At 38.9% G+C, this 25426-nt stretch overlaps 1 protein-coding gene across 17 annotated transcripts in view; it reads right to left on the reverse strand.

The window, feature by feature from the left end:
• Window positions 1-25426, reverse strand: part of mtmr3 (myotubularin related protein 3) — a 124454-nt gene that overhangs the window by 53227 nt on the left and 45801 nt on the right. For 7 of the 17 annotated variants that reach the window (XM_053680265.1, XM_047155504.2, XM_053680262.1 and 4 more), the window contains 14 exons: window positions 25387-25426; window positions 24993-25106; window positions 23912-24114; window positions 23686-23817; window positions 23368-23479; window positions 21688-21883; window positions 20439-20624; window positions 19279-19449; window positions 18641-18786; window positions 16804-18217; window positions 16078-16188; window positions 11474-11562; window positions 10913-10939; window positions 4068-6203 (listed from right to left, as the gene is read on the reverse strand). The exon at window positions 25387-25426 is cut by the window's right edge. In XM_053680265.1, the coding sequence (XP_053536240.1) occupies window positions 6011-6203; window positions 10913-10939; window positions 11474-11562; window positions 16078-16188; window positions 16804-18217; window positions 18641-18786; window positions 19279-19449; window positions 20439-20624; window positions 21688-21883; window positions 23368-23479; window positions 23686-23817; window positions 23912-24114; window positions 24993-25106; window positions 25387-25426 (3134 nt within the window). In that variant the 3' untranslated portion in view covers window positions 4068-6010. Of the gene's footprint in view, window positions 1-4067; window positions 6204-6851; window positions 10940-11473; window positions 11563-11624; window positions 13367-16077; window positions 16189-16803; window positions 18218-18640; window positions 18787-19278; window positions 19450-20438; window positions 20625-21687; window positions 21884-23367; window positions 23480-23685; window positions 23818-23911; window positions 24115-24992; window positions 25107-25386 lie in introns of those variants that run through there. The other 10 variants (XR_008396448.1, XR_008396447.1, XR_008396446.1 and 7 more) reach the window with 5 other exon arrangements.

The following is a 25426-nucleotide window of genomic DNA, read 5'->3' on the forward strand; positions in this document are numbered from 1 at the left end:
GGAATGGCAAGGCCAGTTCATTTGTTTTTCCTATAGACTGAAGACATTTGTCTTACCTAGGTGTGTCCTGTTAGATTGATTGTTTAAACAATAAATAGCTCTGAACATCTACTCTTGGTTTTAGCTTTCCGTTTCATCTGTGAAGACTGCATTTGCTGTTAAAAAGGATAAGCAAGCATGAAGATCAGAGAGATGTCTATGGGAGAAACACAACCCATTTAGAAACTAAGAAAAGAGGGAAAATCAATCAGAGGCATTGCAGAAAAATTGGGCATAGCCAATACAACAATTTGGAATGTCCTGAAAAAGAAAGCAACCACGGGTGTACTGAGAAGCAGACACAGAGTGGGTAGGCCAAGGAAAACAACAGCAGCTGATGACAGACACATTGTGAGAGCTGTGAAGAAAAACCCCAAAACAACAGTTAGAGACATCAACAACCTCCACAGGGCAGGGATGAAGATATCTCAATCCACAGTTCGAAGAAAACTTCGAGATCAGACCACAAGCTTGAAACCACTCATCAGCAGTAAGAATCGGAAAGCCAGATTGGAATTCACAACGAAATACAGAGATGGGACACAAATGTAGTGGAACCAAGATTAACCTCTACCAAAGTGATAGAAAGGCCAAAGTATGGAGAAAGAAGGATCTGCATATGATCCAAAATGTACAGGCTCATATGTGAAACATGGTGGAGGTAATGTCATGGCTTGGGCCAACAAAAGACTTTATCTGGGGCAAAAGTGGAAAGTTTTAGACTCACCAAGTCAATCACCAGACCTTAACCCTGAAGGGAGACATAAGGGAGAAACCCCCAAAAGAAACGACAAATGAAAGAGGGTGTGGTGAAAGCCTGGAAAAGCATCACAAAAGAAGAAACCATCAATTTGGTGATGTCAGTGAGTCACAGGCTTGATGCAGTTATTGCAAGCAAGGGATATGCAAACAAATATTAAATGTTATTTATTTTAATTTATATCAAGTCTTATCTGTTCCTATACTTCTGTTCACCTAAAAATTGGGTGGTCTGATGCAAAAGGTTCTATGTTTTGTTGTGTAACACTGAAATCCTATACCCTAGTCTTATATCCATCTTTTGATCTCAAACCCAAATCTATTTTGTGTACAGCACAAACAAATTAATTGGACTTGCCATTCTAATACTTTCAGAGGGGACTGTACACATGCACACACACGCACACACACGCACACACACAGAGAGCACTGTACAATACTGGCTAAGGCCTCCCTTTGCTCTCAACACAGGCTCACTACTTTGTGCCATGGATTCCACAAGATGGTGGAAACATTCCTTTGAGATTCTGTTCCATGTTTACATGATTGTATCACACAATTTCTGCAGATTTTTCAGTTGCACTTTCATGCTGCAAATCTCCAGTCATGACACATTCCAAACCTGTTCTACTGGATTCAGATCCGGTGAATGGGAAGGCCACTGAAGAACACTGAACTCATTGTCATGTTCATGAATCCACTTTGAGATGACTTTTGCTTTAATGATATGGTACATTATCATGCTGTAAGTAACCACTGGAAGATGGGTAAATTGTGGCCATGAAGAGATGCACATGGTCAGCAACAATTCTCAAATACACTTGAATAATCATTCATGTGATGATTGATTGGCATCAACGGGCCCAAAGTGTGCCACGAAAACATTCCCCAAACCATTACACCACCTACACCAGCTTGGACTGTTTATACAATGCAGGTTGGGTACATGCATTCTTGGTGACCAGATGTTTTTTTTTCCAGTCTTCAGCTGTCCAGTTTTGGTAAACCTCTGTTTGGCAGTTTGTATGGATACACACCATCAGTAGGGTTAATATTATTCATATGCTGTGTTTTGGCATACCTCTTTCAAGACTGATCGGTTTGATTCTATGATCCTCAATCCATCCCACTAGGGCTCTTCATGGCAAGTCAATTCAAGTGTAGTTTAATGCCTTGAGGTTGTGCCTGAGGTGGAACCATTACAGAATCAGTGTGATGCACTGGTAGTCAGGTTCTTTTTGCCCTTGCTGGGTTGATCATTACAAATAATTCTTCTGTTGTCTGTAAATCATGGGCTCATTCCCAGTTTGCATCCATTAGGGGTAGTGCATCTCACAAGTGGCCAGAATATGGTGCCAGATGTTCTATCCATGCAGAGAAATGTCACCATCCCAAGGCTGGTGATCAAAAATGTGTCTTTTTTGTAGATAAGTCTATACCTTGCCTGTTCTGCTTTTTAAGGACAGTCCCCATGCTCCCATGGTAGACTCTTTAGCAAATGATTGGCCAAAATGACTGTTGCGCCTTTCCACCAGAACCTCTGATCAAGGGAACCATCAGAAGAGTCTATCTAGGCAGCCAGAATCTCCTCTTCACTGTCCATTGTTCCCCATGCTGCTCCCTCTCCTAGATGTCACAGCTGCTCTCAAAGGAGAACAAGATCTATTACACAGGCTTTAAGACTACATGAGAAGCCTTACCTCCCCTAAAATTCATTAAAACGTGGCAAATTATTTAGTAAAAAAAAAAAACACTCTTGGTTGAAGTCGATATTTTAGCACATCAAAATCTCAAATATCTCACCGCAATATCACACTGGTTATTTGTTTAATGCAGGCTGTTTTTAGTGTGAATAAATTAGAAGTATAGAATTATGTTTGATTATTTGCATTTCTTGCGGATTTTTTTTTTTGTTGTTTATTTATAGGTCTTGCTAGCTAGCTGTCATTAACTTCTTTACTGAAATTTAGCTAGTTAGAAGATAGCTGATAGACCTGATTTTGGAAAAGTCTTTTGATACTCTTATGTATAAGAGACTGTGAATTAAACAGGAGGCCAGACCAAAAGAAACTTCCTTTTACAGGCACCACTGGGCCTGCTTAATTTTCAGTAATGCATAGGATGTAAATAATTTTTGTTTTGTTTGCAACAAGCCAGTTTTATTTTTAGGAAGGCAATATCACAAATATTTGTGACAACCAAAAAACATATTGTATACCAGCAAAAGCAATCCTTTAGCAGCTCTAATTGCTGCTAACACTTTCTTGAGTAAAAAAAGACAACTTTTTTTTCAGGCACTCCTGGGGAGGGGGCTCTGCTGTGCCTCTTGAAGGACTCCCTAGAAGTTTGTGGACCTGGTTTTCCACTTTAGTCCAAATCATCCCAGTGCAGCTTGAATGGGTTAAGATTGGATGACCAGGCAGGTTTTTACACTATATACTGAACTGGCTGATACCTTGCCAAACTATAGTTTTAAATAAGATGTTCCAAAAATTTGATGGTGTTCATTTTATAGTTAATTCTCATGGTTAAATCAAGCTACATATAACATTCCAGACAGAGTATTTATGTCTGGAAATATTTCATTTTGGTTTAAATGCTGCCCAATGAGACAGGTACAGGCAATATTAATTTCTTAAGTCATAATATTCAAGAAGTGTATACCATACTAAAAGTTTAGGCAATGATCATGATTAAAAAACAAACAAACAAAAAACTATCATCAGTGCATGCCTAATGCATATATTTGGGATAAGAGACCAGTCATCTTGCTACAAGTGTCCTTGTGCTGTTGCAGTAATTGTATAGCATTTTTGTTGAAACAGTATAACAGTATTTCCTTTTATTAACAATGCTGATTACAAGATCTGTCTACTGGGCTGTTCTTGAAATTTTTGCTGCTTAGAGTAAAGATGTTCTGTATGCTGTATGGTGAAATAACGTCCAGTAGCCCTCAGGGTTTGTATAAGACATATTACTGCTTCCTTATTGTGCGAGCTACCCAGCACAGCTACACTGAAGCCCTTTTTAAAATATTTATAGCAGATAACTGTGTTCACATCATACGCATGCACATTTTTGTTCTCAGTTTGGGAAATGCTGTCCCATTAATCCACTTAATATGAACCGTTATATATTTATACATATTGATGTTTTTCATTTTTTTAAAAACATGAATGACATTAAATATTACAAAGTTACACAGTGTGACTTCTGATTGTCATACAACAATCAAACTGCTGAATAAAAAAAGGCTGAAAATAAGGTGCTGGTGTTTCATTTTTAAATTTATTGTCAGGTAACTTTGAGTGTCTATTTCAAACAGTTGTCATTGTGCAAGAAAATAAACCTAGGAATTTTCTTTTTGAAAAACAAATTTCACATTCATGGACTGATGTTAATATCAAGTCATTCAAATGTCAAATGAGCCCAGCTACTGGTGTTATGAAAGTTACAACCATGTCTTAATGAGCATTCAGATTTAACACCGCTACTTCCCTCCTTTTAATCTTAGTTTAACATAACAGATTGATCTTTCTTTTTAACAGTTAAAATTAAGTTGTTCTGAACTTTTGTGACTAATGGATTTATTTTAAGACTAATTTAATTTAGAAAAATGAAGAAAAACATTAGGCATAATGAAGAAAACACAATGAGCAGAGCCTAATTGCGTGAATTACCAAATAAGAGGTGTAAAGGTTGTGAAAATGTATAAATGATATTGAATGTGTGTATGTTGGGGGCATATTGACTCACTGTCCTCAGTGCACAGGCAGGTCATACAGTATCACCACTCATCTCTTCTCATAAAACATTGATTTTCATGTGGCAACTGAATTGTCAAAATTGACATCAAACTCAACAAATAAAATGTCAATAATAAATAGTTAAGAAAAATCTGCCAGAACATCAGGGAGTGACCCTAGTGCCACATTTTAAATAAACTTCGCCTGTACAATGATCTTTTTTTCCTCCTGGATTGTATTTTGGTGATTTGATAAAAGAAAAAAAGAAAGTAAAAAAAAAATCTGGAAACCACAAAAACACAACTATAATTTCTGGTGATTAAGTTTGTGAGCCACTATTCAAGAATTCTAAACAATTTACATCTCCTTAAATGCTATACATTTAATCCTTATATATTATTTCATTTGTTTTGCATTGTTACAAAAAAAGCTATTAATGAACATGTTAAGTGGCAAATAAGAATTAGAGGGTATGCTGCAAGCATTTGTTTTCACTGTGGTTGTGACAATATCAGCAATCTGGAGAAAATGGCATCACCAATTCATCACAAATAGCCACAGGTAGAGAGATGTCTTTAATAGATGCACATGCACATTACACGTCCCTTCAGCTGGTATTACTTGGCGGCAAATGAGTAACTGAAGGAAAAGAGCAGCTGCCCTAAAACAGAGGGTCAGTTTGGATAGATTCTTCCAGTCTGCATGGTGGCAAACGTCTTTTAAACAGGAGAGGACTTGGGATTGCTGTGTAATCTCAAAAAATCTTAAAGATCAAATTAAGAAAAGGGGCAAAAACAGAACAGCAAATAAACTCCAGGTGTGCTAAAATATTTGGTCAAGACCTCACCAAAAAGCATCTATTGAGGTACCACTCAGTCTCTGGTAGTTGAAAACATTTCATTTATAAAGAGCAGCAATAAAAAATGAACAGGTAGAGCAAAGCTATGAATAGAACCAAAACTTGTCTCACTCAAAAAGCACCAAACACTTTCAACAGTGAAAATCATGTCTTTGTGAGATGATGACACGAATAAATCGCTTTCAATTTGATTCCAATTGACGTGGCCACCCCAAGACAGCCTTCTCTGAAACTAGGCAGGATTCACTTTCTATACCCAAGGGAAAGAGAAGGCAAAAAGAAAGAAACTTTTCAGCATAACCCGAGTCAATCCCTGACTTCATAAATATGTCCAGCAGTTCACTAAACATCTGTGCGTGTCTCAGCTATTCAAACCAGCAGTCAGTCACATGAATGTCACCCAAAGTGCTTAAAATATTCCAAGAAAAATCCTTAGATACCTTGCCTCCAAGCACATTTCACTCCATGTACAGACATATTTCCCGTTTAGCTGCAGAAGATAAAAAAAAAGAAAGAAAAAGAAAAAGAAAAAGAAAAAAAAAAAGGGGGGGGGGTTGCAGTTTGTTCCTGCTGTGCCCAAGAATAAGTGTCCAGAAGCTTCTACTATTTATCCCTCAGCTGCTGTACATGTTGAGGCAACGTATTGGGAAGAGGTTAGTTGGAGTTGGCCGTGAGTAGGAGCAGAGGACTGCAAGCTGTTGTAACATGCGTTACACACACGACTTGGTTCAAACAGCTGCTGACTTGGCACAGGAATTTTCTGATCACAGCAGCTGTCACAAAACACATTACCACAGTTCCTGCAGAGGGCAACAAGGAGAAAATTTGAGAGGATGAAACAGAGACAGAAGGAGGAAAAAGAGTGAGTTGCATAAGAAAGTTAATCATGCTTAATCGTGCTCAAAGGTTAAATGAAGAATTTATGCTGTAGGATATTTGGGTTAAATTATTTATTTATTTATTTATTTATTTTTAAAGAGCAGGCAGTCAGAACAATGGCCTCCAAAAGTATTGGAACAACAAAGAAAATTATATTTGTTTTGCTATATGTTGAAGACATTTGGGTTTGAGGACAAAAGATGTACATTAGATGATATATCAGGATTTCAGCTTTAATTTCCTGATATTTATATCTAGATGTGTTAAACAACTTAGACCATGGCACCTTTGGTGGCAGACCATCCAATGTTCAGGTGAGCAAAAGTATAGGAACAGATAGTATTAAGTAAATAACAATTAAAATGTGGTTGCTTAGACGTTGCTTGCAATAAGTGCATCAAGCCATGACCCACTGATATCCCCAGCTGTTGCATTCTTCTTTTGTGATGCTTTTCCAGGCTTGTACTGAAGCTTCTTTCAGTTGTTGTTTGTTTTGGGGTTTCTTCCTTCAGCCTCCTCTGCAGGAAGTGAAATGCATGCTCAACTGGGTTAAGCTCTGGTCACTGAACCTTCCTTTTTTTTTTTTTTTTTACCCCTGATAAAGTCCCTTGTTGTGTTGGCAGTGCTGTTTGGGTCATTGTCTTGCTGCATGATGAAATTCCTCCCAATTAGTCTGGATGCACTTCTCTGTACATTGGCAGAAAGAATGTTTCTGTAGACTTCTGAAGTCATTCTGCTGCTACCATCATGAGTTATATCATCAATAAAGATTAGTGAGCCCAGTCCAGAAGAAGCCATACAAGCCCAAGCCATGATACTACCTCCACCATTCATGACCGATTAGTTCATGTATTTTGGATCGTGAGCAGATCCTTTCTTTCTGCACACTTTGGTAGAAGTTAATCTTGGTTCCAGAACTTTTGTGTCTCATCTCTTGTGTACATCTTTGCTCATTCCAATCGGGCCTCTTGATTCTTAGACCTAAGATTTTATTCACCATGATTAATTCAATAATTAATTCGAGTTCCATGGGGAATCCTCGGTTGAACTTCGTGAGAGATTTTTAATGTTTTTGGCTGATAAAGTAATAGCCATTCTTTCTTCCTTCACTTCCCATTTCTCAGACCTGTCCCTGAATTCACTGACAATACCGGTTTCCTTTTATCATTTTCAACATGTTTCTCTAAAGGAACTGTGTGATCTGGTTAACCAGATGAAAATAACTTCCACTTCACATGATGTTCCCTCTGAGATTATAAAAGCAATTTTTTCCGTAATTGGCCCCAGTATCCAGGTGTTGATAAATTCATCTTTGTTTGTTAGGGTGGTCCCGAATTGTTCAAAGCATGCTATTGTTCAACCTTTGCTTAAGAAACAGGGTTTGGATGAAGGTTGCTTTAATAATTATCAGCCGGTCTCTAAGCTATCGTTTCTGTCACAGCTGTTAGAGAAAGTTGTGCAGTCACAATTGATCTTGTTTTTAAATTCAGCTGAGTTATTGGAACTGTTACAGTCTGGTTTCACTGCTTATCACAGCACAGATTTTGCTTTGCTAAAACTGTCAAATGACATTTTACTGGCAGTGGATGCTGGTAAAAAATACTGTGTTGATGCTACTTGATCTTACAGCTGCCTTTGATACTGTAGATCATAACATACTTCTTTGGTGCTTAGAGCATTTGATTGGTATCAAGGGTACCGTCCTACAATGGCTCACCTCTTATCTTAAAAACAGATCCTTTTCAGTAGCGTTGGGTAATTTCTCCTCATCTTCCGCTCCTATTATTAGTGGTGTATCTTAAGGCTCCATTCTGGGTCCACTTCTTTTTAACTTATGCATCCGTTGGGGAATATTATTAGGGCACACAATGTCTCTTCATTTATATGCTGATGATACCCAGTTGTACATACCATTGAAAGCTGGTGACTCCATTCAACCACTGTTGGACTGTCTTGACGATATTAAAAAACCTGGTTGCATAAGCGTGAACACCCTTTTATAATTGGAGATGTGGCTGTGTACACAGCCAATCTCATGTTCAAAAATAACCATCCTACAACTGCCATCAAATAATTTATTCTGATTAGTCTTAAAATTCTGGGCTATGGGGTCCAAGTTCAACTAAATCACCCAGACCATGTGGGAAATGTGCTATGGTCTGATGACACCAATTCCAAAAAGTTATAATACCCTAATTCCAAAAGATGTGTTTGCTGCAAAAATAAGCACTGCACCAAAAGAACAGTACACCCACTGTGCAGCATGGTGGTGGAAGCATGGTGTTTTAGGACTGCTTTTCTTCAGCCAGAACCGTGGCTTTTATCAAGGTGGAGGGAATCATGAAGTGCTACAAATACCAGTCAATTTTTGTGCAAAACCTTCAGGTGTCTGCTAGTAAGCTGAAGAAGAAAAGGAATTTCACCTTTCAGCATGGCAATGACCCGAAGCATACATCCAAATCAACAAAGGGATGGCTTAACCAAAAGAAGATCAATGTTTTTGAATGACCTAGCCAGAGCCCTGACCTGAATCCAACTAAAAATCTGTGGGGGACCTGAAGCAGTTTGTGCACAGGAGATGCCCTTACAAATAAATGCCCTTACAATTTAATCTAAAAATGTTTGATTGTTTTTCACTTTATTTGTATACTTTGCAATTTCACACTAAAGGTGGGAAAAGATAAGACATGATTGATCATCAGGGCTGTCTAGACTTTTTATATCTACTGTAAATATCAGGAAATGAAAGCTGAAATTCTGATCGATCATCTCATATTCATCTTTTGATTTCAAACCAAATGTCTTCAGTGTATAGCAAAAACAAAACAATTGGCCTTGCTATTCCAATATCCAATATCTATAAAAATGATCGCATCCCCACACTTAGAGGATGCTCACCCGGCTTTTTTACTTCATAGCAAATCACAGATATGACACAAAATATTTTTTTGTTTAATAGCTGAACATATAGCTTCAGGAAACATACCTCAAACAAGTTAAATTAATTATTTTTTAATTAATTGCATATTTTTTTCCAGATAAAGTAGAGGAAAGAATTATGGAATCATCATCAACAACAACAAAAAATCACAATTAGTATTTGGTTGCTTTTCCTCTGGATTTTATGACGGCCTACATTCTTTGAGGCACGGACTACACTAATGAAAAACAATATTCTCAATCAAACTGGTTCCAACTTTCTCAAATAGCGTTTCACAGATCAGCTTTGCAGGATGGAGCCTTATCATGGACCAATTTCACCCTTAAATTTTTCAATCAGATTGAGATCTATACTGTTTGCTGGCCATGTCATTGAGTTGATATGCCTTTCCTGAAGAAAAGCTTTAACACTCTTTACTCTGTAGCAAGATACATTATCATCCTGAAAAATTATCATCACCACCAAACCTATTTTCTATCGATATAATGAGAAAAGTGTCAAAATTTTCAACCCTACCTGTGCATTGACTGATAAAGTCTCCCCTGTTCCTTTACCTGACAAGCAACCCCATATCATAAATGAGTGAGGAAATTTAATTGATTTCTTCAGGCAGTCATCTGTATATGTTTCCTTAGGACGGCACCAGACAAAACTTCCAGCATCATAATCACTGAATATCACTTTCATCCAATCATCCACACTCCATGATTGCTTCTCTTTAGCCCACTGTAACCTTGTTTTCTTCTGTTCAGGTGCTAGTGCTGGTTTTCGTTTGGTTTTGACTCCTGTTTCGGCACATTTGTTTTTCATTTGTTTTGTTGTACATTTCCTATTTTTAAGGCATATTGCTTTGAGTTTTCTATCCTCTTACACAAATATTCTATCTATTACACAAATATTTTGTCTCATATCTGTGATTTATTTATTTGCTACGAAGTAAAAAAGCCGGGTGAACATCCTCTAAGAGCGGTGATTCCATAATTATTTGCCAGGGGTTGTAGTACAACCACATGCAAATTTACCAGAAACACATTTTAGGTTAATTAACCAATAGCAAGGACCAGAAGGTGCAAAAACACCACAACTCTCAAAGGTCTGTGTATGAGTGGTCACTCGTGAAGCAAACCAAAAATAACCATGCACCCTCTCAGATTTCAAGTAAGAAGTTGAAAAACAATAACGGGGCAGTAAATGTAAGAGTAAAATACAGTTATTTTCTAATATATTTTATTGACTCGTGATATTAGAAACTTTTTATTTTTAGCTTATTTTATAATAAATTTTTGTATTCAGGTATATCTTTTAACTCATTAGATGTCTTTTAAAGACTTTTCTCATTTGGGGGATTTCATACAACACAAACCCAAAGAGCATTCACAAAGTTCCATCACATTTTCATTTGTGCATAGTCTACTCTTTCAAAAAAAAAAATTCTGATCAGTTCAAAATTTCAAATGCAACTGAAAAGAAGAGAACTGCAGACACCCCAATCTCCAAAGTAATTCCCTGCAATATTTATGTGCAAGACTTCCGATACTGAACTTTAGCCAAAAGAAGGGGTGAAAGAGAGGCTTTAGCCAAAAGAAAGGGTGACAGCAAGGGAATTTTCATTATAAAGCAGTATGTGATTAAAAGAACAGTAAAGAGTTTATTAAGAAAAGAGTAAGAGAGTGTGGGTGTCTTTCTCACCAAGCCTCCTCCACACACTCCTTGCTTCTGTGATGGAAAGAGGGGGAAATGAGGAATTGCTGCTAAAAGGCATTTTAGCAATTGCAATCTCTTTGGGGATAACGAGTGTTAACCTGAAATTCGGTTACCATCAAAATTTGCAAAAAATATCATTAACCTGTTCAAAGGAATTCTGCCGTGTAGTCAATATGCATTACATATGGTCACTGCATATTTTTCTAAATATTGCAACAACCATGCAACACTGTTTACATGTTTACTCATTTTCTTAATGATGTTATGTTTTTTCATGAGCCAGTGTTTTCATTTATTCACTTGTGGTTACACTGATGTGCACAGTAATTGCAGAAAATTGTTCATGAATAACTGTTGAATTTAGGTTTCATTCTTCCTGAATAGATTTGCTTGCTGACCAAACATAACTAAGGCAATTTGACAGCTTGTAGATAAAATTAGTTGATACTGCTATGATAAGAATTGCACATTACACCAAGATTACACTGAGAACATCTTACACACCCAAGACTGGAAATTGTGGAACTCTTATGCTTGTCTCATTACCTGCAATGATGCTTCCTAGTGACCAGCCAAAATCCTCTCTCACAGCCATAACACTGTACAGCCAGATGATCAGGATACCACCGGGTCACCTGCAACATTATCATCATATAATGTTTGCAAGTATATTGATTTTACCGTTATAAGGAAAAGATTTTAAAGCTTTGTCATGACGGACTGAGCTAACATTTGCTAGCTAGCTGACATTGTCCATTTTAATCAAAGTAACGCTAATGAAAGTATAAGTAGCTAATGTAAGGTACCAACTGAAAATATACTGGTAAACAGCAGTCAACATTTATATTTAATACAACCTATTTTCTGAGGAAATAAAATTGCTGCTGTCCATGATTTTCATCTAACTCTGACACATGCAACCTGAAGTTGCAGTCTTTTATGCCCTGCTTGTTCTGCCAGTGGAGCATATTTAAAAAGGAGTGACTGGCTAACCTTACCAAAGTCCTTGAGGTGTGTTAAAGTCATACAGTCAGTAAATTATGAAATTTAGCTAGCGTTAGCTGGGTTGGTTTATTCTATCACTAGCATGTTTACTCGTGTTGGTTTGATAGTTATAACATCAGTACAACGAGCTAGCTTAGACATCCCCTATGAGGGTCTGTTACAACAGTTTACCGCAGAACAGGACATGGCTTTGCTACAGAACGGTCAACAGCAAAACTGTCAACAGTGTTTTGGAAAGTGTGCGCATGTTTATGAGGTTTGACAGTCATGTCTAAAATTGTCACTCACCTCATCGACCACGCCCTTTTATTTATAAACAAATAACTCCTATAAAACACATTTATTATAAGGAAAAATATTGTGGAAAATATCAAGGTCAACTGACCTTGTAAAAATGACAGAACACTATTCCCAAAAGTCATTTTTGGAGATCTAACTTAAAATGTAATGGTTTTCACACGGGGCACATTTGCTGTTGTCCGAATTCAAGTGTTCCTGGCACCACCACAACACTGGTCTAATATTATTTGATTCGATCAAACCCTGGTGCATTTGCATTCATCTTGCATCACAATAAACAGGCATGGAGAACACAATGCGACTAGCCATTTTTATTATTTTTTAAAAATTATTTTGGTACCATTATGTGCAGCAGATATTATGCATAGCAGTGGACATCTTCTGTGTCCCACAACATTCCACTGCCACTCATGGTACCCATGTGTTGTGGAAACTAATTTTGTCGACATTGGCTAAAACACATGCACAGGTTACTTTATTTCCCTGAACAAGTGCGGACCCGAATACTAGTTGCGTGCACATTCACAGGAATGGTTCCAGAACAACCAAACTCAAACCACCTCCTACAGGTTAATCTCGGGTTCGGGACAGCAGTGCTCTTCCCGATCAGCATGACAGCTTTTACACTACCAAATTTTTATGCAAGCCATGCTCTGATTCAGAGCCAGTGTGAAAGCACCATTAGTTTGCCATTCAGTAACATAGGAATGGGTGGGGTTAAAAATTGTACTGCAGCCAGCCACTAGAGAGCCTCAAACATTTTTGCTTCACTTCTGAATCCCTGTCATGATATCCCCCTTACATACAGTCTCCAATATAGTTATGCTGTCATACATAGTCTTGCAGGAGTCCCTGCTTGCACCTTTTGCAGTGTACATCCTTTTAAACTACTACAGAGCAAGAGCATACCTAATAATCTGTTCCAATTCTTGTTCCCAGTATATTTTCTCTCTCCCTCTCTCGAGTTGCACGTTACTACTGCAGCCTGATGAGATGCTGGTGATCCTGACTCCTTCTGCCCTCCGGACCTGGCCTATCATCCTGGTGCTCTACTCTGCTTGGAAGTTCCTTCCCCAGAAAATCACTCACTGAGGATAGCCCCACATGGATAGCCCAAACTTTCTTGTGAGATTGCTGTGGATGGTACCACACAAACATCCTAAACATTGCTATGGATGGTCTCACTTGAATAGCCTAGATTGCACTTACTGAAAACAGTCTACGTTCAAGTATCTTTCATTATTCAATGGATAACTTCAATTGGATACAACAGAATTAAAGCTAAAAACTCTAATGATATTAAAAAAATTACTCTGATGCCCATACTGAGGATCCTTTCAACATAATAACGTAATTGTGGACTTTATAGTATACAGTAGTGAATGAGTAACAACTCAATCACACTCTCCAAGTTCACCCAGAAGGGGAAGAATTCCCTTTTAAGTCTGGATTCTCTCAAGGTTTCTTACCCATGTTGTCTTAGGGAGTTTTAACTTGCCACTTTCTCCAAGTGCACTTGGTACCAGAGCAACTTGGGCCAAAGGTCATTAATCAATTTTGTGATTGTGGTCATATGTTTTGGGTAAAGAGAGGGGCAGACCTGTCAGCTGATCATCACTTGGTGGCGAGTTAGATTTGTCACACAGGGTGCCAGGAAGATACCTGGTAAATCACCTATGTGACAGACACCTATGACAGACACATTTAATTCACACCTCTGAAAAGATTCCTTTCTTGTACCAAGTGAGGTTAAGGACATTGTGTCAGAATGGACAATGTTCAGGAGCTTGGAGAGGCCATGGAAAAGACTTTTGCGTGGCCCCATAGATATTCTGGGAAACTGTTTGGTGCTTCAAGAGGGGAAGATGAGACCATGCTCAAGCTCTGTTAAGCAAGTTTGTTGGAGTGTTGGCTTAAACTACAAATATTGTTAAGTGAGGGAAAGATCACTTTGAGGTACTCCTTAATCGAATGGACATACCTTCCCTTTGGTGGTTACAAATTTTCATAGTGGCAAAGCTGCAGGGGTGGATGAGATTCGGCCAGATGTATTGAAGGCACTGGACAAGGTTGGGGTTGTGTGGTTAAAAATGTCTGCATAATGTTGCGTGAAGTTCTGGGGTAGTGCCTTGAACTGGTAAAAAGGGATGGTGGTCCCTATTTTTTTTTTTTAATGGGACCAGAGAGGATGTTCCAACTATCTAACTGAGGGGAATCTCACTCCTCAGCCTCCCAGGAAAAGTCTATGCCAGAGTCTGTCCAACAGTTAAACCTAGGATTCATAAAGAACAATGTGGATTCCACCCAGGCTATGGAGCACTGGTCCAGCAGAGGACACTTGCACAGCTTTATGAGCGGTCCAGTGAGTATGTGAATCCAGTGTTCACGTGTGTTGTGATTTTTTTGAATGCCTATGATAGTGTGTTTCGATATTTGTTGTGGGAGATACTGCATAGGCTATCTGAGATTGCTACTTCATGAGATCTAGTCCCACTGAGAGTGCAGTGACAGTTTCATTGTGTTAAGTTGAAACTATTTAAGGTGGGTCTCACACTCCATCAAGGGTGTGTCTTGTTTTCACTGGGTGTGTGTATGTGACATTTTGCCACTTGTTTGTGTTTTTCATAATCAGGTTTCAAAATGTAGCCAAGGTTGGAGATGAGACCCAACTCTTGGCATTTAAAATTTTTTAACACACTCAAATGTTTCACTGCTGAGTGCAAAGCAGCTGGCATGAAAATCAGCATCTCCAAGTCCAAGGCCATGGTTACCTTCTGGAAGAGTGGAATGCTTCCTTCAGGTGAGGGGAGAGACATTGCTATTAGAAAGGGGTTTAAGTATCTTGGGACATTATACATAAGAGACAGAAAAAGAGTGTGTTTGAGAGTCACTGTCAGTTTCTGTATTAGACTGTAGTGGCTAAGTTTTTAAGATCTTGGGCAATATATCATTGTCTAATTGGGGACAATAGTCTTACTCAAGGCTTTAACGTAGCATAGGCTTCAGCCACAGTGACTCAGGGGGAAACGAAGAGGGCATGGCTATAAATATGCAACATATAGAGATTATGCAAAAATAAATAAATAAATAAATAGATAAATAAGTATAAATAAATAAATAAATAAATAAATAAATAAATAAATAAGGAAACCAGTTACTAGTCAGCTCTAGCTGTTAGTTCCTAGTATTATCATTTGGTCAGTTTTTGGGTAACAGAACGCCATCAAAACATGTCCCACTGGACAGAAACTTCAGGACAGACCCAGGACCTGCTGGAGAGATTTTCTCTCACATTTGGCTTGGGAACACATGGGGATCCCCCAGAATAAGCTGGCATCTGTGGCCAAGGAAAAATAAGTTGGAGTTGACCTTCTCAGCCACAAAGACCCTCACCAGAAAAAGCATGAATGAGTGAATTAAGAAATCACTGTATTCAGTAATTCTAAGCTGTTCCTCACAGTAAGGATCAAAACCCATGATTTGAAGCCTTTCCTTTATTGGATTGGATTGCTTTATTCACAATTGACTGTGCTACTTCTTTCCGTCACTACTGTAATTTGCATATATTGCTGTAGCAGTGTGCTCAGCAGTTTTTTTACGATTTCATACAGCAATTTGTCATTGATCATAATCGATACTCAGAAAATACATACAAAAAAGAACTACTAAAACCTGTCTAATCTAGTTTTTATTTCCTAAAAAAAACTCTTAATTTGTACAAAAATCTGACATTTTATTGAACTGATTGCTCAGTTATACACAGCGATGGTAACCTTTTTAAGCCTTTACAGAAATATTGAAATACAGCACAAAAATGTTTAAATTACTTTCATAAAGTATACTACCTCAGTGTCTTGTCTGTCCACTTGTTCCCAGCTGGTCTCTGAGAAGAGCTCTGTGCTGCAGCGTGATAGGCAGTTTGGGTCCAGGTTAAAGTCTGAGTCTGCAATTGAGATCTGACAATGGAGGAAGAAATGAAAATGGCAAAGAAATGAGCAATGGTTTCAGCATAATATATAGTTAGAGATGCACCGATTTATCGGCCGAAAATTGGTATCGGCCGATAAAGGATATTTTCCCCCACTATCGGCCGATAGTTTAAAAACATCCGATGATCAGGGCCGATTATATCCTGTTAATAAAAAGAAGGCCGGAAAACACAGATTTTGTAAAGAAGCTGTCGTGTGGAATGATGATAAAACTGCAGTCTGTAAGCTCTGTAATCTCTGCACTGATAAAATTTTACACCGGAAGTCCCCGGTGAAACAACGTGCTGAAATGGATAGAATAAAGTTTTTATTCGAATTTATTTCAGAATTGTGGAATTAATTATTATTAATTTAAAAGAAGGCATAAAAGGCATAACTATCGGTTTCAGCCAATATCACTCTGAATAATCAGTTATCGGTATCGGCGCATCTCTATATATAGTACAACTGTACACAAATTTAGCAATTCTGATATTTCTCACCAATGAAATAGCTGAAAACAGGTATAAACTTCAGGATAATAATGAAACTAAAGGTCAGTGTCCTAGTCCCCTTAGTCTAATGTAAAGTAAAAATGCTCACCATTTCATCTCCCAGGTCTCCACTGAGGCAGCGCTGTGCTGTGGTGGCATATTGGTTCTGCAGCCGGCTCCACAGCTCTTGCACCTGCCTTTTCAGTGCCTCAACCTCAAGTTGGTGGCCAGCCTCGATCTGGCGCAGGCGCTGCTGCACAACATCTGTGTGCAGTGTGAGGCCATCGTCATCAAGGTGGCTGTGGCCAGAATGCGTGCAGCGTTGAATAGAGCAGCTACAGCTGGCCAGAGACAGCTGGCGACTCAGAAGAGACTGTTGAGGGGTGGAAGGATCAGGGTTGGAGGAGTCACTGTTACACATGGTGTGGAGTGGTTTAGCAGAAGCAAAAGTGAGAGGGAAGCCACTGAGGGTTTGTTGCTTGCAGGTGCTGTTTAGCATTCTGGGAGCACTTTGTGGCTCAGTATCTGACTCAGGGCTATGGTTGAGGCATGTGTGTTTGGTTTTGGGCTGTGTAGAAACGGTCATGGGTACAAGAGTCTCTGAACGGATGCCCAAATCTTCAGTGAGGGTTTCTGTGGAGCTTTCCAGAATAGAAAGATGCTTCTCAGCCAACTCTGTAACAGGCCTGGTAGTCTCTGGAACTGGACAGAGTACTTTGTGCTCCTTGTTTACCTCTTCCCCATATCCATTATTGAAAATCCTGTTGGCAGTAGAGGGAGAGTAAGTAGTATTAAAACTGCTGTGAAGATTTTGGGCCACCGCTGTTGTGCATTTGTCCAAAACTTCTTCCACAATCTGGACTGATTCCTGGTTCTCAGTGGCTTTCACTCCATCTGGGGCATGAACTAAATGAATCACTGAATCACATGATTTCTTATTCAGCACTGAACTTTGGCATTGAACATTACTGAATTTTGACTCATCTGGACTTTCAACACTGTCACCTTCAACATAAACATCTTGAGGCACCTCAAAGCTATTGGCAATAGCATTTTTCTCATCCACAGTCAAATAAGTATTAGTGCCATTTTTATTTTCAGTACCACTGGAAATATCAGGATTGTTAGTATACTCTGCTTTAGAATCTTTTTGGCTGACCGCAGGAGCCTCTTGCAAAATATTTTCTATCTGTCCCATTGCAATGTCCACTGAAAGCTCAGTCTCCACTCCCTCACCCAAAGGCAACCTTACACAGTTGATATCTTGAGAACACTCCCAGTCCTCTGTCTCCCTATCCAGTGTAGCTATGTTAAGTCCAGCCATCAACTGGCCATTTGGCCACCCCTCTTTGTCCTGCAGTATGGTGCCATCAGGTCCTGCCACTATGTTGAGTTCCAGTGGTCTGTGATGCTCTTGCCACTTCTCATTCAGGCTGGGGTCACTGGAACGTCTGTTAGAGGGCAGGGAATTTCCAACTACACATGCACTGGGCAAGTTATCAAAAGATCGGGTTTTGGGACACCTGTTCATGGAACGCAAAACAAGAAAATTATGTCCAATTGGCTTGTGCATAGAATTTCACTTTACACAGAGCAGTGACATCAGACAGGCTTTCAAGATTTTTACACTATGTTAAGCCCCCAAACTATTTCAAAAGGCCTTCAATATAGGAGTGGAGTTACTTCCATTACTTCCAGTTACTTTGATTGATAAGAAAATACAAACCTATTGAAGCCTATAAAAAATAAATATCTGAAGAATACAGCTAATCACAAACACTTTAACAATAACATAAAATAACCCATGACCAACAAAATGTTATGGAGATGATCGTCTCTGGATTTAGATGATATCATGATAAATCAAACTGTACTGGAAACTTGCATGATCTTAAAAACAGCCTAGCTATTCCCTCCCTCAGGACTGTGGTGGCCTTTGGGCTCACCTGACTAAAGGCTGGACTTCAGGGCTCATACCAGACAGAGAGAAGGAGACACAGGATTCATCATAGGGTGTTGTGGGAGATGAGCTGGGCAGGTACACTGCAATCCACAACATCAGGTTACGCACATGGCACACAGGGTGCAAAACCTAAGGCGATCAGATAGTGAAAAAAGAGATGGCAGAAAGTGGGCTCATTAATGTTGTTGGTCAGGTCTTTTGTTTCTTACAGGGTCACAATTCAAAGGGAAGGTAGAGGGAAGGAGGCAGATGGAAGAATAGAAGTCAATCATTCTGAATATAAACCACACAAACATTGATTAAATGAATGACAAATTATCATGATACAAAAATATAACTGAAAAAGTAACTTGACTTGGATTATGGTGGCATGTTTATTATGGAGACATTGTTTATTTCTCAAAACTGAACAATGCAAAAAGCTATTAGTCTAAGAATGGAAGGTATAAAGACAGAAAGGTGGGATGTTATGCATCCTAAAAGTCCAAGGCAGCAAAAATATACATAAATCTAATAAGGCTAGGAAAAACAAGTTTAATTAATAGATAAGAAAAGGTGGAATTAGAGAAATGGATATATAAGGGGCAAATGGAGAGCTAAAAGAAAGCTGTAAGGACGCACAGTCTCTGAGAGTGATGAGTAGAGCATGTTTCTGAAGGAGCGGTTCGCTGGGCGCAGCAGAGACCACACAGAGCAGGTCCTCTCTTGGATGTGTTGGTCTTCTCTTTCCTTCCCATTGTTACACAAGAATGTGCCAAACAAACACGAGTACGTGTGCTGCACCAGTTTCACCTAAAAACACACACACACACACACACACACACACACACACACACACACACACACGAGCTAGGGCATTATAGTCTAGCACATTCAACTTAAACAGACTTCTGTTAAGTATGGTTACCGGGGCTCCAATATAACCATGTTCCATGAAAATTGAGACCAATAATTCATCTGAATGGAACAGATTGACCACATTTACATGGACAGCAATAATCTAATTATTGACCTTATTCTGAATAAGACAATATTGTGATTAAGGTGTTTACATTCGTTGCTTTTAGAATACTCCTTTCATGTTCCCATTTTACATGTTATAGAACATAGATTGATTCACGGCAGACATCATTACATCCCCACATCACACCGTCCCCTCAAGAATTTGACGCATCAGCATACAGTCCGTCTTCGTTAAGGTATCATATACAGTTTTGGGTGTTTTAATTTTTAATTCCACAAAAGTTTCAAGTGCAGTTAATTATTCGTCATGCTGTACGTGCAAACAGACGACTGCTTGAAGCTGTGGGCTGTGTCCGAAACTGTGTACTTACCTAGTATATAGCAGCTGAGATACATGTATTTCATCTACTATATAGTAGGTAAGTACGTGGTTTTCGGATGCAGCCATGCTCTCATTTGCTGTCAAACGGTTGAGCACTGCCGCATGTGTACGTGTGTCCTGTTGCAAAATGCGGTGAAAACTCCCACACGACGTTAATAGCGTTATTAAGGTGTGTACATGACTGTAATGCACGTCGATAATGCGACTAAAACAGGAATACTCCATATTAATTTGATTTGTGTTTACTTCGAGTATGACTTTAGTCGGATTAAGGTAATAAAAAATTGCTGTGTACATGCTAGTTTCTTAATCGGAGTATCGTCTTAATCGGGTTAATATTGGATTATTGTTGTCAACGTACTGACTGACTGCTAAATGGCACCAAATGATATATTTCATTCAATCTGACCAAAGTTGTAATCAGCATGGAAATTACCAAAAAGGCCTCATTGAACTCAAATGAGCAGGGGAACTGTCTCTGGAGCTGGTGCACACAGTCCAGCCACTGAAGGAACACTGGACATCGCTCGTTCAGGTCCTCTGCATTCTCTCCATGTCCGCAGCGGTCAGCAAACTTGTGACCAAAGTCCAGCCATTCCATCTCTACCAGAACTTGAAAACCCTGCATATCAAAGGAGTCACATGTCTGTAATGCTATTTGTCATTTCTGTCAATTAACCTGTTGTTCATAACTACATAAAAAATAAAAAACTACATATTTTGTAGCATTATCATCATGATAAACATTTTTGCATCATGTATACTAATCTTGCTAAATGCAAAGAACAAAGTGCAACAATTTTCACATTTTAAGAATGCATACTTCTAAACCACTCGTACTTTGCCTATTTAGGGTCACGTGTATGGCAGCCTAAGAAAATCCTTCACATGGAGAGATTTTGCCATTTTGTCTGATTTGCACATATCTCAATCACATGTAAAGTTATAACATTCTGTTTGTAACAAGTCTGGTTACACCCAAAAGTAAACTGTGAGAAAATTGAATTTAAAGATACTGGACACATGCAGATTTCATTCCAATTCCACTGAAAAACACACTGATTGTCCATCCATTCATCCATTTTCTGTACCACTTATCCTACACAGGGTCGCGGGGAGCCTATACCAGGGAATTCAGGGCATGAGAACAGGGTGCCAACCCAGCCCAGGGCACAATCACACACACTCACACACCCATTCACACACTATGGACAATTTGGAAATGCCAATCAGCATGACTTTGGACTGTCGGAGGAAACCGGAGTACCCGGAGGAAACTCAAAGTGCAAGAACATGCAAACTCTATGCACAAAGGGCAGAGGCGGGAATCGAACCCCCAACCCTGGAAATGCTAGGCGAACTTGGTAACCATTAATTTAATATGTAATAAATAAGACATAAATTAGGCCCCAAATAAAAGATTAAAGAATATCTGTTAAACAATATCTTTTGAGTATTAAATTTAGGAAAAAGGCACATGCTCATTGCATACCCCATTTGAAAGGACTCTGGAGTCAGTTAGCTAGGTCAGAGATTTAGCAAATCGTACAAGCTCCCAAAACTGTAAACATAGGTTTATAAGTATTTTACCTAAAAGATTTACAAGACTCCTCACAAGATACTTTAAATAAATACATGTCTAAAAACACTTGTCCCTTTCTTCTTCCAGAAATGACTAAGCTCACCTCTATTGTGCGATAGTAAGGGTCCAACAGGAGTTTGGACAGTGCCACTATCTGTGGAGTGCGATCCCAGCCATCTGAGCAGTGCACTAGCACAGGCCTGTGGTCACGATCCACAGCGTTCACCACTAACAATGCAGCCTTCAGCAGTAGAGACAAGTTCTGCAGCCACTTAGTGTTCTCTAGAGCAGACAACCAGCTAAAGACACAAAGAACCAGAGTCAAAATATATACACTATATGGCCAAAAGTATGGGGACGCCTGGCTGTCACACCCATTTGTGGGCTTTCCTCAAACTGTTGCCACCAAAAAATATATATATATTTTTTGTATGTAGCATTAAAATTTCCCTTCACTGGAACTACAGTAAAAGGAAGAGATGAATTATATCAGATGATATTTCAAGCCTGTTCAGCACTTTATTTCCTGTGTCTGTGTGTGAAGAACAGAATTGTAGAACTGAAGAAGGAAAACCAGGTGAAGCAGTGGAAACTGGAAGAAGGGAAAAATAAACATGACGTGGCTATAATAAAAACAATAATTAATCAAACTGAAAGGAGTGGCAGTACTGATAGATTTCTGAATTTCCCCAAAAAATACTAAACACTGTTATTAAACACTGGAGAATACAAAAAAAATTGATAATGATGTATCAATTTCTTAAAATAGTGAAAAAGCTATTGAATACACAAATGAACATACAAACTGAGAAACTGTTAATGATGTTCGTTCCATGTGTACCAAAGTTTCCGCTAAGAAATTTTGGTGCCTGTCAACATGTCCAGGAATGAAAGTTACCGGACAAATTAGAAAAAAATCTGGCCATCCGATTTCAGTGTTTATTTTGCACTGTAAAGTTTTAGACTACGCAAAGTAGTCTAATAAAATGCGACTGTCATAGCGGGGCCTGGTCGAGTGTCAGCTGTGGACAGAGAAGAGGTGGGTCGAACCTGTGTTGGATTAGCCCAAGTTTACTTGTGTGTCTATTTGTGCTTTCAGTGCCTCCCGTAACGAGCAAGAGCGAGCTGACCAGCAGAGACGTGTGTGTGTTTGAATGAGTCCGCTGAAAAGCGTAAGTAAAAAGAGAGAGAATAAACAGGGCTTTTGCCTTGTCCTCAGCCTGCCTCCCACCTCCTCATTCCCAATCCAATCCAGAAGTGTTACAGCGATATAACAACAAAACAATCAAGTCAAATGAAAGATAATAGAAAGTTATATATTTATTACATTTTCTTTTCCATACTATTCAAAATAAACGGCAGTCGTGGAATTAGCGTCTAATAAAACAAACATCCAAAACATCACCCTGGTGACCTTCTCCTCCTGAAGCCATCTAAGTGAGGCTGTTTTAATGCGAGCAAATCAGAGCACATGTTACAGGAGAAACGTGAAAAATAAATTCTGCGCAGACAGGGACCTTATTTAGGTGTGCAACTGCGAACATACTTCGCTAATATTTTTACCGGACATTGTGTTTGACAATTTTAGTTTTATCGGACATTTTGAGTTTTTAACAGTCAAAAACCGGTATTTACCGGCTAACAGAAACTCTGATGTGTTCGTATAAATGATATAAGATTATAGTTCACTTAACTTATTTTAAACTTCCATCAAAAATAAACGTAGCTCCATAACCTAAAAGTCCTTGGCTAACGATCCACTCAAGCTTGGGCACAGACTTACTTGGCAGGGTCAGGCATCTGAGCACAGAGGAATCGCAGAGACTGGAAACTCTTGCGAATGGAATGGATGTTAGCTATGCCCATGAAGAGCACTTCACAGTTAGGGTAGTATTCTAGAGGAAGACAAGAAGATTGAGCAGTTAACAATTAGGTTTTTGAGGAACTAAAACACAGGACTGGGCAAACACACTGCAACATCCACTTGCCTGGTGGGATGAATAATGAATTTATAATTTGTCAAACCCCGCAGTATAACCATAAACATACAGCTTTAAGCATTGTTGAAAAAGTTGATTTCTGCATTTTGGTAAATTTTTACCTGGACACTCACAGCCTCCTCCTTTGGCCCTGTTGGCCACTGCAGCAGCATAAGACCTGGCATCCAAAATCAGGAGCTTATGAGGTTGGCTAGCCAAGGATTCCACCTCCGAACTGTTTGTCATGGAGGAGTCTAAAGCACAAAGTGGGAAGGGTAGAGTATAGGCATATAATTACAGGCGGCAAAGTATTTGCTTGCTTTGAAATAGGATTGCTCTGAAACTAACCAAAGCCAACATCTGAGAGATCGGTCCCATTTAGGTAGTCACGAGAGAATGAGCGATTAATGAATGTTTTGGATAAGCTGCTGTCCATGGTACATGCTCTAGCAATAGATTGCACCAAGTGCTCGTCATCTGCATTCCTCCAGCCCCACCAGCTCACCTCTGGCTGGCCACAGCGCGCTATCACTGCGCCTGTGCTCTGGTGCCTGCAGGTTGTGCAAATATCACACCAATATATTTGAGACTCCATGACAATGTAGCTGAAGCAGTTGTAGACATGTATGAAAAATTCATTGAACAATCGCCACTGGCTTTTCATGATTTTGCAATGTCATCTGCTTATAATGCTTAGATAATTCTGAAGCCCAAACTCATTGAAGTGTTTTCCACACATAGGTGATATTTTACCACTGCGCACAAATATTCTGACAACTGCCCAAGTCAATTTCTGTCTGCTAAACAGATTTTATCCATCTATTAATCCATTAGCAGTAATTAATATGCCTTGTATGCAATTTGGCAAGGTTACTTGAATGTAGCTCAGGGTCAAATTTTGGGGGTGTGAGGGTGTTTGGAGCGCACAAGACCAGCAGTAACACAACTAATGAGAAAAAAAAATGTGTGGACCTGGTATAAATTCTCCTTTACTATGTTTAATTAATCTATGATTGGTTATTAAGAGAGCTAACACATCAGGATATAAATAATCCATGAACAGTCTGAATAAGTTTGTATTGATTTGCACCGACCCTTTCCTATAAAGGGACAAGTCAACCCAAACTTTTCCAGCAAAATGTTCTCCAAAGCATAACAAAGGATCTGTTTTTATTTCAGTTGGTTCAGTTGGTCACTTGTCTGATTATGGTGTAATCAAATGATTATTGTACAACCTTAATTAAATTTTTAAGATACATCATATTGATGTATAAACTCTATTTAAAATAATAAATAAATAAATAAATAAATAAATAAATGTTTAGGAGGAACACCTAGAAAATCGCAACACGTAAAATGTTGAAGGCCAAAACTGTATTCTTGTTTGTTGACATCCTTGTTCCTCTCTAGCAACCACACAATGACCAACCTGTAGACCACAGACGGAAACCTTTTCCAGGAGCGGAAGGCTGCCACGTTCTCCAGCTCCTTATCGGTGATCCAGGATGGCACAACAAGTAGTTGTGGGTAACTGGAACACAGCCTGGTAGCACCAGACAGACATCGGTACCAGAAATTTAAATTGTGCTGACTGACATCTGCAGAATGTCACCTAATCATAGCCTGCCCTGAAGTACAACGCTTCATCCAAAAGTAAATACAACAATAGATTCTGTGTCCTAAAAAGAAAAACAATAGGAATAACACACTAGAAAGCATAACACATGGTGGTTGTTAAAACCTTACTAAGATAGTGTAGAAGTGGATGGGCAGAGTAACAGATGAGAAGAATCATATAAAATTTCAGTGAATGAACAACTCACTTGTATTTATTGTTGATCTCTGATACCCTCCACGCATTAT

The sequence above is a fragment of the Ictalurus punctatus genome, chromosome 5 (genome assembly GCF_001660625.3).
Source record: "Ictalurus punctatus breed USDA103 chromosome 5, Coco_2.0, whole genome shotgun sequence".
Classification (NCBI taxonomy): domain Eukaryota; kingdom Metazoa; phylum Chordata; class Actinopteri; order Siluriformes; family Ictaluridae; genus Ictalurus; species Ictalurus punctatus.